The 13,905-nt window shown below is 37.4% G+C and overlaps 1 protein-coding gene across 1 annotated transcript; it reads left to right on the top strand.

The window, feature by feature from the left end:
• Positions 1–487: 487 nt before the first annotated feature.
• spag1a (sperm associated antigen 1a) lies at positions 488–12,927 on the top strand. Its single transcript, XM_059349352.1, has 8 exons — positions 488–839; positions 3,100–3,199; positions 3,903–4,055; positions 4,553–4,710; positions 7,355–7,496; positions 8,099–8,225; positions 8,344–8,481; positions 9,917–12,927. Exons 1-8 carry the CDS (start codon positions 488–490, stop codon positions 9,920–9,922), a joined length of 1,176 nt encoding a protein of 391 aa, XP_059205335.1. The 3' UTR covers positions 9,923–12,927.
• Positions 12,928–13,905: the final 978 nt, after the last annotated feature.

Below are 13,905 nucleotides of genomic sequence, written 5' to 3'. Positions count from 1 at the left end.
TACGGATTGGCACACATTTAAAAAAAATAAAAAATAATAATGAATAACTTTCATATTGAAACATAAAATTCCAAACTTGTACAAAAAAGTATTGCCTTAATAGAAGAAATTAACTGGGGAAGTGTCATGCTTACATCTATTAATTAGAATTATACCCTATTCACCTAATGTTTCCTCTTAATCTGTGTCTGTTAATAGCCATTTGTTCGGTCATTCAGCTTATTTTCTGTATTCCTGTCCGTCTGTCCCATAGCGGAGGCTCTGAGGCTCTCCCATCTGTCCTGCTCATAGACTATATAAATAAGGTCCTGCTGCAGCACTGCATCGCTGTGGCACTTCCCCCCTCTGTGACGTCACAGCTGACATCCCCTCCAGGGGGCGTGTCCATCAGAAATCCCCAGCTCAGCCTCAGATGAAGCTGCAGCTCTGCCGAGAGGGAGAGGCAGGGAGGGAGGCAGTTTGAAAACACTGCAGAGGGAGTGCAGCTATGGGGAACGCACAGGACAAGCCCCCGGGCAGCGGAGCAGAAGGGGGAGGCAGGTCGGATCAGGCCACCGCAGGGAGCGGGGCGAGAAGCCGGGGAGGAGAAAAGCCTCAGAGTCGGAGCGCTTCAGGGAAGGGGGTGGCCAATGGCACTCGGAGCGACAACAGCCCTGCTGGTGGACAAGGGGAGCGGAACAGCCCTGCAGTGGACACAAGTTATCTGGACGCCCCTGCTGGGGCCCTTCCCCCTCACCTGGCCCGGCTCAAGAATGCAGGGAACCACCTCTTCAAACATGGCCAGTTTGGGGACGCCTTGGAGAAGTACACACAGGCAATTGATGGATGTGCAGAAGCAGGTGGGGAAGCTGTGAACAGTGTGTGTGTGTGTGTGTGTGTGTGTGTTTTCTCAGTGATACACCTCAGGAGCTGCATTTCATTGGAGGGGAGAAATTATTAAATATTTGTTACTCAGATATATTTTTCAGATTTACAGAAGCAATTCTCGGTTGTTAAACTTGACATGCACAATATACTAAACAACTAAAAAACCTTTAATATCGTGAATTGATATTGTCAGAGTGGATACAGTTTCGAGTTTCATATGAGAGCTTATGTCAGAGTAAATTACAGTTAGGAGTAGGGCTTCTTTTCTTGATAAAAGCAATATTTCAAAAGCAACATGGCCATTTGTTAATCCACATTTCATTCTTGAAGAAATATTTCTTTTTCTTGTCAGAAAATTGTGAAAATGCCCTTTTCTTTCCTAAGGCACAAGTTGAGATATTCAAATAGCATATTTTGCCTGAATAACAATCCAACACCCAAATATACGTAGTTTAAAATAGTAGAAACTGTACAATTTCCCACTTGAAAAGATTATGAATTAATTTTAACTGTGGTAAAGACACATACTGGCAAAACCTGAATGATAGTGTGACTTATTTTACCTTAATCTTGTTCAGAGGCGTAGTGTAAATAAGCTTGTTTACTACAGCACTTAATACAGATTTGAGGTACTTTTACTTTACATGAGTATTTCCATTTTATGCCACTTTGCACTTCTTCTACACTTCAGATTACAGTGAAAACCGTGCATCATATTTTCCCCCCAGTTTTTATTAGATATTTTATCTGATAAGCTGAAGAATGAAGTGTTTCTCTTGACATTTTAGAGATATGTGGTTCTTACAGGTCAGCGATGCTACAAACGCATTGTACAAAATGATGCATTACTGCAGATTAATCTACCCAACAGTATATAAACTAGTTAAAATAAGCTTAAAATTACTAAATCTCCAGCAGTAAAATGCACCATACACATCAGTGATCTAAAATACATCATATGGTAAAACACTGACATTGAACATTTTACTGCACAATGAGTACTCTTACTTTAATCCTTTAAGTACATATTGCTGATAGTGCTTTTATACTTTTACTTTTAAGGTTTTGAATGCAGGACTTTTACCTGGAGTGGAGTATTTTCACAGTACTGTATAGTAAAAATGTGTCACTCTGCTGAGCTTTTTGACGAAGAAAAGTCTTCAAAGCAACTTATGATGGCCGTCAAGTCACTAACTTACTAAACAACAGTAAATGGATGGCACACACACAGACAGACAGACAGACAGACAGACAGACAGACAGACAGACAGACAGACAGACAGAAAGCCTCCTTTAGCACCTGTGTACTCTCGCAAAGGTATCAGATACAAGTCGACTCAGAGTGTCTTTTGGCTCCACAATCTGCAGTATCACATGTCAGTTTTGAATGCATCATGCTCATCATGCTGCATTAAATCCCTCTATTTACCAACTCACAATGCAAGTGCTCATCGTCCTATATAATTTTTCTAGTAGAGGATAAGTACAGGTCACTTTTCAGATCTGTCACCTGCGTGGATTAGTGAACTGGTCGTCACAAGTTCTCAGTCTTGCACCTTAAAAACTGTAGCCGAGACGTCACAGCCAGGTGATTTGTGAATGCAGTGTTGGCACAAGACAACACCGCTGACCGTAGATAGGAGTCATGTGCTGGTGCATGAGGGCTTTTAGGTGAGATTGAATGTCATGCTGCACCTTTAAGAGCACTCAGCCAACTTTTACTCTCATAGCTGGCGAGAGGGAGAGCTTTTTCTGCAGCAGCACTGGAGACAGGCTGACGAGACTTCATGTCATAGCAGACTTAACAAAGACTCTGAAAGGAAAGCACTGAAACTTTACACTATTAGGCCGTTTTCTTAATATTGTAAAGCAAAACACAAGTGTAGAGGAGTACCAGCTCTGTTGACTTCAGTTGCTGGGCATTGAAGCAGCACATAATGACTGTGTGAAACTGCAGTGGAGGCTCAGAGGAGAAAGGACAGAGGAGAAAATGACTCTTCATTTATCAGTCTGCCTTCACCCTCACAGCATCTCTGAATGATCTACACTTTGAATTAAGCTTTTTCTGTCTTTATATTCTAAAAGACCAAAGATTAAGGCCACAAAGTGCAGTAAAAGAGCTTTTCTTAATATGAACCATAGTCTATTTGTTCATCTGAGATTAAAAATGCCATGAGTGTTATTTCAGCATTTATTCTGTCATATAATTAGGTTGTATTTGTTCCCCTGCAGGCATTGATAGTCCAGAGGACCTGTGCATCCTCTACTCCAACAGAGCCGCCTGTTTCCTGAAGGATGGAAACAGCACAGACTGCATACAGGACTGTACCAAGTACGTGAGCAAGTCCCACTTCTCTCGTTAATGCTTCATATTAGGGTCCTTGTAATGACCATTAGTAAATAAGGCCCCTTTAAGTCCTTATAAGGTGCTTGTTAACAATATCATATAATAATAAGAGTGTAAGTGCTAATAAGAGCAACATAAAGACGTTTGTTAGATTAAAAGACATTTATAAGCACTAATAAGAAGCTTAAGAACACATATAACGGCTTATGAGCTTTATATAATGTTAATAAGAGTATTACAAACGCACATATTAAGTAAACTTACCTATTGAGTCATTGTTAAACATTTACTAATCTTTTCTCTTGCTTTCTTAAGATTTTTGCATTCTTTATTATGCACTTGTCGACAGTGAGCTGTGCTTTTTGCAACTATAAAGCAAGAATAATGCCTCATTACAGGCCGTTAATCCTTTATTATGCATGTATTAACATTATGATGTCGTGTAGTTTGTAGTTTTTTTAATGTGGTTTCTTCACAGTTGTTCATTCAGTTTTAGCTTAATTTTTTTTAAAACTATAAACCCTCTACATGTCTGTGGTGTCAGGAGGCTGCAGGAATCTCTCTGTCTGAATGCTCACTCTCATGTTTATGAATGGAGAGTGACGGATCAGTGCGGTTTCACCTGTGGCACAGTGGGCAGGTGTAGACAGTTTGATCCTCTGTCTATGTGTCTCTCTGATCCTCTTAGGGCTTTGGAGCTGCAGCCCTACTCACTGAAGCCGCTGCTGCGCAGAGCGATGGCCTATGAGTCACTGGAGCGCTACAGAAAGGCCTACGCGGATTACAAGACCGTCCTGCAGATTGACACCGGGGTGCAGGCAGCTCATGACAGCGTCCACAGGTCAGCTGGAGACATTATAAACTGCAGCTACTTGTTGTTGCTTCTGTACCTTGGCTAGAAAATCTAAAAAAGGTTTCAGAGTATTTTATTTGATTTTTATTAGGAATTTAAAAGCACATCAACTCAAAAGAGTGCCATAACACAAACCAGAGGAAATCACTCAATAAGCATTACTTAATACACTCATTTTCAACGAACAAATTACATGGAAACATCCAGATCAAGAGAAACAAACAAATTACAACATAAACCCTTGCAACTCCAGACTCATGACTCAAACTCCCCCACAAAGCTGCTTTAATTAAGTTCAGTCACAAGTGTTGCATTATTTCTCTTCTGTATCTGCTTGTGCCACTCTTACACTGAAGATAAATCATTTTAATTATATTTCTGTTGAAACATCAGACATAAGCCTGAGCCCTAGTGGTTGCAGCATTAATCTAGCTAATTACAAAACACTTTCCATGCCCACACCGCATGTTGTGTCTCTCTGCCAGGATCACCAAGATGCTTATTGAGCAGGACGGACCCGAGTGGAGAGAAAAGCTTCCAGAGATTCCCGCCGTCCCTCTGTCGGTCCAGCAGCAACACAGAGACAAACCGGTCAGCGCAGAAGTAGCTCAAGCCCGAGCCGCCAGAGCTGCACAGGAGGAAGGTCTGTGACATCACTTCCTCTTAGCTTAATGAGGGGTTACACTTTTAAAACATTTGCTGAGTGGATTAATTACCTTGGTTGGTCTTTAAAAACTACTCAAAGAAGAGCCCAACTGATGTAGGATTTTTAGATATTAGATTTTTCACTATATTTGTTACATTATTATGCTTTATATATACAAGGTAGTACGTTGCCAGAAAGAGAAATATACACTGAGGAAATAAAGATTAAATTAAAAAAGTAAAATAAATAGCGAAATAAACACCAGTGTCTGTTCAGTATCAGTCAGTTGCTGACCATTTAAATAAAGAATAAATAAAACATTTAATATATAGCTAAATAAACAGTGTCAGTAAATTGCTGACTATCCAAATAAAGGATAAATACAAATAAAATAAAAATAAACAGCTAAATAAACATCAGTGTCAGTAAATTGATGAATATTTAAATAAAGAATTAAAAAAAAAAAAAAAACATCAGTGTCTGTTCAGTATCAGTAAATTTCTGACTATTTGAATAAAGAATAAATAAAACATTTAATATATAGCTAAATAAATATCAGTGTCAGTAAAATAAATAAATAAACATTAGTGTAATCAGTTTCTGACCATTTATGTTAAAAAAAAAAAAAATTAAAACAAATAGCTAAATAAACTTCAGTGTCAGTAAATTGTTTACTATTGAATTAAAAAAATGAATAAAAAAAAAAATATCTAAATAAACATCAGTGTCAGTATATTGCTGACCATTCAATTTAACAATAAATACAAGTAAAATTAATATCTATGTGACAGCGTTTCTAAATCACCCCGGGCATAATTTTCTGTATAATATGTTCTATAACAGGTTTTCCTATCAGCTCTACCATCTACAAACACATGTACTCACACTGTACTTCCGATTATAGCTATCACTGTGTGTAACTGAGATTTACTTGGTCTTGCTGTGACATAAAAGGACTGTCTTGATTATTGTGTGTTGGAATATTTCCTGATGAAATGTGGCTGCTAGAATTTGAAATAAAACCCCTGAATGATTGAACTGTAAGGCAGCAGCGGCAGCAGAAGTCGGTCAGTGAGAATCAGTGTGTCAGTGCTGATGAGCGGTGGTGAAGGCACTCCTGCTGGGAGATAGAGCGTGTGTGTGTGTGTGTGTGTGTGTGTGTGTCTGGGCGGATCATCAATAATGCAGAGGGAAGGCGATCCACACAGTGTAACGCTGCTGTAATGGAACAATCCAGGTCAGGTTTCCTGTAGGCTGCTGCCGCTCACACAGACCAGACCAGGAGGCTCCACATGTATCATATATTCAAACATATTTATGTACACGATGGGTAGTAAACTGCTATTAAAACACAATATGCATACATTAAAACATAAATAGACAGCAGCTTTTTTTGTATGCACTCTACAACACCCCCAGGCACAGGACTTACACAGATAAATCACCTGACCTATAGAGACAGAGACACACATACATAAAGACTTAATGAATATACAGAGAACAGAGCTAATCTCTGAGTAGCATGCTGTAGTTGCTGGGAAACAGATGAGAAGTGGTTCAGCTTGTTGTCAATTTTTAACACCTCATGTTTATTCGTAAATTCCTGTTCTTAATATACCATCAGATACCAACTTCAACAGTTTGAAAAACAGACTTGAAGTCTTCTCAAAGCTCGATAATCAGACTTTTTTTATGGCATTAGCCTGGATAAAATGTATAAAAACATTTATTTCTACAGAAATGCTGGTGTGGTGAACACTCTTGCTTGAACACACTTATAAATACGTACAGTCATGGAAAAAAATATTGTACCACCCTTGTTTTCTCTAATTCCTTGTTCATTTTCATGCCTGATAGAACTAAAGGTACATTTTCCGTGGTTTTCTTGATAAAAACCAAAATCATTATCAAGAAAACCATGGAAAATGGCTAGATATCAGCTCCTAAATTAAACTCTCATGAGCTACTTTTGTTGTTATCATTATATTTGTCTAAACAAATGTACCTTTAGTTGTACCAGGCATTAAAACGAACAAGATATTAGAGAAATCAAGGGTGGTCTAAAGATTTTTTCCATGACTGCACATACACATCGTTACAGACCGGACGACACCCCAGAAACACCCACAAAAAACCCACTTTAAAGCCTGTTTCACACCGTTTTAAGAGAAACATGTCGTTTAACCTGGAAACCGTATCTCCTACCTGCTCCAGTCACCTGACCCCCTCATCCACACGTCACCTGTTTCTGCTTTCACTTGTCAGCCCTGCAGTGTATAACCAGCCCATTTTACCACTCATTCCCTGTGTGAGCATGTGCAGTCGTGACTCTGTGGATATGTTAAAGTGTCTGTGCGTGTTTTCTCAAGTCTTTCTCAGCACAGCAGAGAGCTCAGTAAGCAGGAGTTGACTCATCCCCTCTGGTCCATTTAACGTGCTGCTGACAGGCTCATGGATTTATTGATCGCTCTTGAAAAAATTGGTGTGCTGCACTGATGGAAAAAGAAAGACAAACACAGTCAATGCAGACTCCCCTGACGTGTGGAACATAAAGAAGAGACTCTAGTCCTGAGGTCGTTTGTTTTTTCTTTCACCTGTTCCAGTCTTGAATTATTGCTGAATAAAATATTTCTGTCAACAGCCAGAAGAATAGACGCTCGATTTACTTTGCTGAAACGTGAAGGCAACGATCTGGTCAAGAAAGGCTGCTTCCAGGAGGCTTTGGAGAAGTACAGTGAATGCCTCACATTAAAATCTGACGAATGTGCTCTCTACACAAACAGGTACACACAAAACAACCCTAGTGTGCATCTTGTACCCCTTAGAGTTTTTCTTTCAGAGGCTGTGGATGGCTCAGTGTTAAGGCTTCACACAAGGAACCATGTTGTGATATCTTGTCAGGAAGGAAGGGAGATGACATAGCGCTCCAAAGAAAAGGTGACATGGAGTTATCTGAATGAAAAGGTGTTCTTTATGCTAATACCATGCAGTTAAAGGAGGAAAATTGATTAGACTGAGACTGTTTCACAGCCAGTTAAATCCTCCTTGGAGCTGCTTCAAGGACAGTATCATGGGAAAAAACAGTAGAGGGCACCACATGACCATCCATCTCTCCACGACCTGTTGCAGTATCCTGACTGACAGAGATGAACATGCTGCTTTCACTGACTCCTCTTCTCTTCTCTTCTCTTCTCTTCTCTTCTCTTCTCTTCTCTTCTCTTCTTCTCTTCTCTTCTCTTCTCTTCTCTTCTCTTCTCTTCTCTTCTCTCCTCTCCTCTCCTCTCCTCTCCTCTCCTCTCCTCTCCTCTCCTCTCCTCTCCTCTCCTCTCCTCTCCTCTCCTCTCCTCTCCTCCCCTCTCCTCTCTCCTCCTCGTCTCTTCTGCAGAGCCATTTGCCTCCTAAGATTGAACCGCTTCGAAGAGGCCAAACAGGACTGTGACACTGCGCTGCAGCTGGAGCCGGGCAACAAGAAAGCCTTCTACAGACGAGCCCTGGCTCATAAAGGTTTACAGGTGATTCCATGTCATAAACACACATTCATTTATTTAAAGCAGTTCGACTAAATTGTTTGTGTGTTCATTAATTTATAATAACTTTACCCCTAAACTCTCTTTGTTTCTTTTTTTCTAGGACTATCTGTCAGCCAGCAGTGACCTGCAGGAAGTCCTCCAGCTCGACCCGAAGGTTCGGGAGGCCGAGCAGGAGCTGGAGGTGGTGACGAGCCTGCTGAGACAGAGCCTGATGGACAGCACCACACACACAGCCAGGGTAAAAGACTGTTTATATGAACACACACACACACACACACACACCATACACACAAACCCCTTCAATATGTAATTCAGTGATTCATGAGAAAACTGGTTTTAATTGTTTTTTAAATTTTTTATAAAGGTGATACATTACGTTACATTACATGTCATTTAGCTGACGCTTCTGTCCAAAGCGACTTACAATAATTGCATTCAACCTGATGGTACTAGACATAGACCATAGGAATCAAGTAAGTACATAACTTTAAGAGCTAACTGTCATTGCTACAGGAGTGCTATATGTTAAAAAGAAAAGAAGAGAAAAAAAAAAAAAAAAAAGAGCATTTTTTAAAATATATATATATATATATATGTTAGGTGACCATTGTTTTCAATATTATATAGCAATATAACTTTTTTTTCAACACAGTCATTTAGTTATTCACCTAAACTATATGATATATTTTTAATATGTATTTCTTTATATTTTTTAATTCTTATATTAAACTCGTATTATTGTTGTATAAGTCCTACATTGAATAAAAAAATAAAACAAATCATTAAATGTTGTATGTATGTGTGCATTAAATGCCCAGGAGCTGCCAATAAAATTCAGCTTCCTAATTATAATAAATATTGATTTAATAGAACAACATCAACCAGGGACAACCAGCTTTTGTTGTCTCAACCAAAAAACAGACTATTTAGACATTATTTAAGAGACGGGAAGAAAAATCCTTGTTCAGAATGATAATATAACATGTCCATTTCTTTTAAAGAAAATAACATTATAATAATGATAATAATACATAAAGACGTTATCTGTAAAACACCTTTCATACAAGAAATTCAGCACTAAATCCTTCACAATGAGGACGTTATATGACATAAACTGAAATACAAAAAAACTGGGATAGGATGCCATATCTAAATCAAAAGGTTTGGAAAATAAAAAACAGTGAATTATAGTAATAAAAAAAATGAAGTTAAAAACACACACTGCGGGGCGTCCCGGTGGCTCACACCGGTAGAGCGCTTACCATGTAGGCTGGGTCCTTGCTGCGGCGGAGCCGGGTTCGAGTCCGGCCTGAGCTCCCTTTGCCGCCTGTCTTCCCCTCTGTCACCCCCCTTTCTATCTATCACTATCAATAAAGCAAAAAAAAATACCAAAAAAATAATCTTTAAAAAAGAAAAAAAAAACACAGTGCCCAAATTTGTGGTCTGCAGTTATAAATCTTTTCAATTCTTCTTTTCTTCATCAGTGAATGAGATTTGAGTTGATTTTCTTAAGAAAATACTAAATTGCTGAAAGCAAAAACTTATTTGTCTACTTATCAACTTAGTCACGTTGGAAAAAGAAATGTGAAAGACAAACAATCAGCAACCATGATGATTTACTTACACAAATAACAAACACTAAGTGAGATGTTGACTTTGCTCATTTCCTCCAGGTTTGATGTTTGTGGAGAAATGTGGAGGCAGAGGAGTGAAACAGGCGTGGACTCTTACTGTCGCAGCCATGGAGGAAAGGACTCTTAAAGCCATCGACTGTAGTAAGTAAACGTGTAAAGATGGAAATGACTGGCGATGAGTCCCGGGACGAGCTCCTTGGACGACCAGCTTTTCAGTTCTGCACCATCTGCAACGTGTGCAAACCACAAAATAACTTCTGATACACAACCTTACATAACAGGCAGCTTTATTTCAAAAGGCTAATGTCGAGGTACTCGTGACCTGCTTGCACTATAAATCATTCACATTATGACGTAACGTCCTGTACATACAGATTCATGTGACAGGCTGCAGAGCGCTGTTTTCTGGTGGAGTAACACGGGGAAAGTAAGAATGTATTATGTGTGCCTTATTGAGATTTCTACCACGGAGAGGATGAAATACGCCAAGATTAAACATTTTACTTTGATTTGTTTTAAAAGAATGTTGTGTTTGGTTCTAAGATGGTTCACTGAGCTCACAACAAAAGTACAGACACAAACTGATTCAACTATGGAAACACATTTCTGCCAATGTGATGAAAAAAAATTGTCCGCAGTCATTATATTTAGAAACATTCTCAAAATTAAGACTTAGTATCTCAAAATAATAATAAGATTTCTCTTAATATCACAAAATAATTAATTAATATATCAAAATAATGACTTCATATCTTAAAATAATATCTTAGTATCGCAAAATAATAACTTAGCATCTCAAAATAATAAGATTTTTCAAAATAAGGACTTAATATCTCAAAATACTGACGTAGTATTGCAAAACCATGACATTATATCTCAAAATAATGACATCGTATCTTAAAAATAATGACTTAGTATCTCAAAATAATAATATTGATCAAAATAATGATATAGTGTCTCAAAATAGTGACTTAGTATCCTAAAATTAAGACTTAGTATCTTTAAAAAATGATATAGCATCTTAAAATAATGACTTAGTAACTCAAAATAATGACTTAAAATGACTTGAATGACGCATATCGCAAAATAACAGATTTCTTAAAAATAATAATGACTTTTTATTGCAAAATCATGACTTTATATCTCAGAATAATGACTTAGTTTCTTAAAATGACTTAATATCGCACAATAATGATATTTCTTAAAATAATGACTTAGTATCTCAAAATGCAAAATAAAATAATAAATAATAAATTAAATAATTTAAATAAATAAAATAATGTAATAATGGGTTAGAATCCTATGAAAAAGTCTTTCATTTAATTTTTTTTAAGTCATTATTTTGAGATACTAAGTCAACATTTAAAGGAGGTTTTTTTGGTTATAACCGCTTGCAGGGCATTGTTTTTCTCTTTTTCTTTTATTGGTAGAAAATGGGCTTCTATATTAGTTAATGTAGAGAAAAGTAACTCCCAGAAAGATTTAAAATGTGAAAAAGTCATTACCTGGTTCTGCATCCAGGGTTCCAGCTATGGCAAGAGTTTGTCATTGTTTACATGTTTTATCAGCTGCTACGTGTCTAAAAAAAACATTTCTACAGCTAAAGATCCTCTAAAGTAAGGCATTAAAAGTATAATTTAAGATGGTACAAAATAATGATTTACCACAGTTAAAACGTCCCCTGAGCTCAGTGCTTCAGTCTTCATTGGTTCAGTAAATATCATGTACTGTAAGACTTACTGTAGGTCTCAGGTTCAACCTTGAATGTAACCAAGACGACTGCGTGTGTCTTTGTGTGTGAATAGGTGTACAGTATTTATGTTTTTTGGAAAGTCTCGAATCAGAAAAATACACAGTTTTATTAATGGCTCTAGACTGAACTGTTTGGATCAGTTCATAGAATCACTCGCACCAACAGAAATCAAACATACTTTATATTTGCAGTACTAGTAGTAGTAGTATTTGGGTATTATAGTTACAGTTACAATTACAGTTGATATGACCCCAAACTAGTTTTTCTTTGGCTTCCCCATCAACTCATTGAAGTCTCCTAAAGGAATATTTCAACAAAATGTTTATTTGTATATCAGTTACTCAGCCTGTATCAACTAAAATTCTTGAAGAAAAACTTTTGTATTTCTTGTTTGTACAAAGAATAATAACAAAAAAGGAGAAATGTCCTGATATACAGTACTAAACAAATGTATTACACCACCTGACATAATAACGAAAAAACATAAATATTTAAAAATCTTTCAAAAGCTTGTTTGGAACTAAAATGTTATTTATTTGGCAAATGAGAAAGTGAATTCACCTTTTTATACCCAAATCTGAGCTCTCAGAGAAGTCAGAAACTAATCAAGCAGAACATTCAACCACTAAAACTAATTTTTCTGTTAAGGATGGAAGTAAATAACTGTAATTTGACATTTTAATGAAGGAATGATAATGTGCATTGTGTTCATGTTTACAGTTTTTTGTAAAACAGTAAATTAGAAAATTCATGGATAATAATAATAATAATAATTTTTTAGCATTAAAAATACCATTTCGGTTAAAGAGCTTCTACATACTGGTGTATTAACCATTCTAGAAACATAAAAAATGATTTTGGTATTACTAATGCTGTTAATTTAGGACAACTGTGGCTTAAACCGGTAGTCTAATAAATTTGTTAAGCACTGTTTATATTATCCTTTTACAAACTCTCACACATCTCACTTATCCGGTCTTATTGTTGCCTGCACAAGCATTAGACAGTTTACATAGAAAGGTTTTTTAAATAGTAAGGTTTTAACAAAAATGCATGTGTTTGGGAAGTGGTGAGCATCCAACTGGATAAATAACACATTATTATTATTATACTGCACAACTTAGCTAATACATACTCCCCAAGAACAGAGAAATTTGTTTCCTCAAGGTGGCAAGAACATGAACAAAGTTAGTTCTGGCCAGGACATTTCATACTTCACGAGTAGTGAAGCACAAGTCAAATTCAAGTTTCTGACCAATCACACAGTAGTTCTGCCCAGAAGATGTGTCAAGATCATCAAGAACAGAGAAATTTGTTCTCTCTCCCAGGGCTGGGAGAAAAGACTTTCTTGCAGCCCTGGGAGAGAGAACAAATGTCTCTGTTCTAGCAGAGTATGAATTTTCTGTTTCGGGAGTCTCTTTTCACCATGGAGGCATGAGTTATCTTCAAACATTCAAGGTAGTGAGTAACTGTTATACAAATGGAGTATTCCAAACACAACTGAAACCCTCAATGAGATCTTCAGGTGCATTTCAATGTCTCTGAACACAGACTCAGGTGTTTTGAGTTAATCTGGCTGATGAGTCTCTGCTCAGGACTATGTGGGCGTGCACAGACTGTAACTGATCGACATCTTCCCAAGTCTCCTGTAAGCTTTGTTGCACCTGTTAGGGTTGGACGAATTCCACCTTTATCAGTCTTAGTGGTAGATGAAGTGTTGTGATCTAAGGAGTTCCTATCAAAGAAGTCTAATCAGTCAGAAAAACTGAAAACACCTGTGTGGGTATTACACCTAAAGCCATGACCCACACACACACACAGGTGTTTTCACTTGACTGGCCTGAGACAGATTAGACTTTTAACTTTTAGTAGCAGACTGAGTTTCGTGCCCTCACTTAACTTCAGTAGAAGCAGAGGTCTAATGCTGCGTTCGATTGCACTCGGAACTCGGAAATATCCAAGTTGGAAATTCCGACTTCCGAGGTAAATGCGTTTCATTGCTCAACCTCGGAAAACATGGCCGGCCACAGCAAATTGATGTTTGTTTGGATGTTTATTGTGTGTGATTGTGTTATTGATGTGATTACACCTTATAGATTAATGTAGTTTAAATATGGGAAAAACTATAATATTTTTTACACTTTTACTGTGCTTTTTCGTCCCTACTACTCTCACACACTCTTTAATTAATAGAGTGGGAGTGCCAATACCACAACAAAGTAATCCTACACTTTTAGTAACACATTATAAATTAAAAAACACATAACAGACTAAA

This window comes from Centropristis striata, chromosome 14 (genome assembly GCF_030273125.1).
Source record: "Centropristis striata isolate RG_2023a ecotype Rhode Island chromosome 14, C.striata_1.0, whole genome shotgun sequence".
Classification (NCBI taxonomy): domain Eukaryota; kingdom Metazoa; phylum Chordata; class Actinopteri; order Perciformes; family Serranidae; genus Centropristis; species Centropristis striata.
Note: the sequence above shows the minus strand (reverse complement) of the source record. Positions and strands in the feature narration are given on the sequence as shown.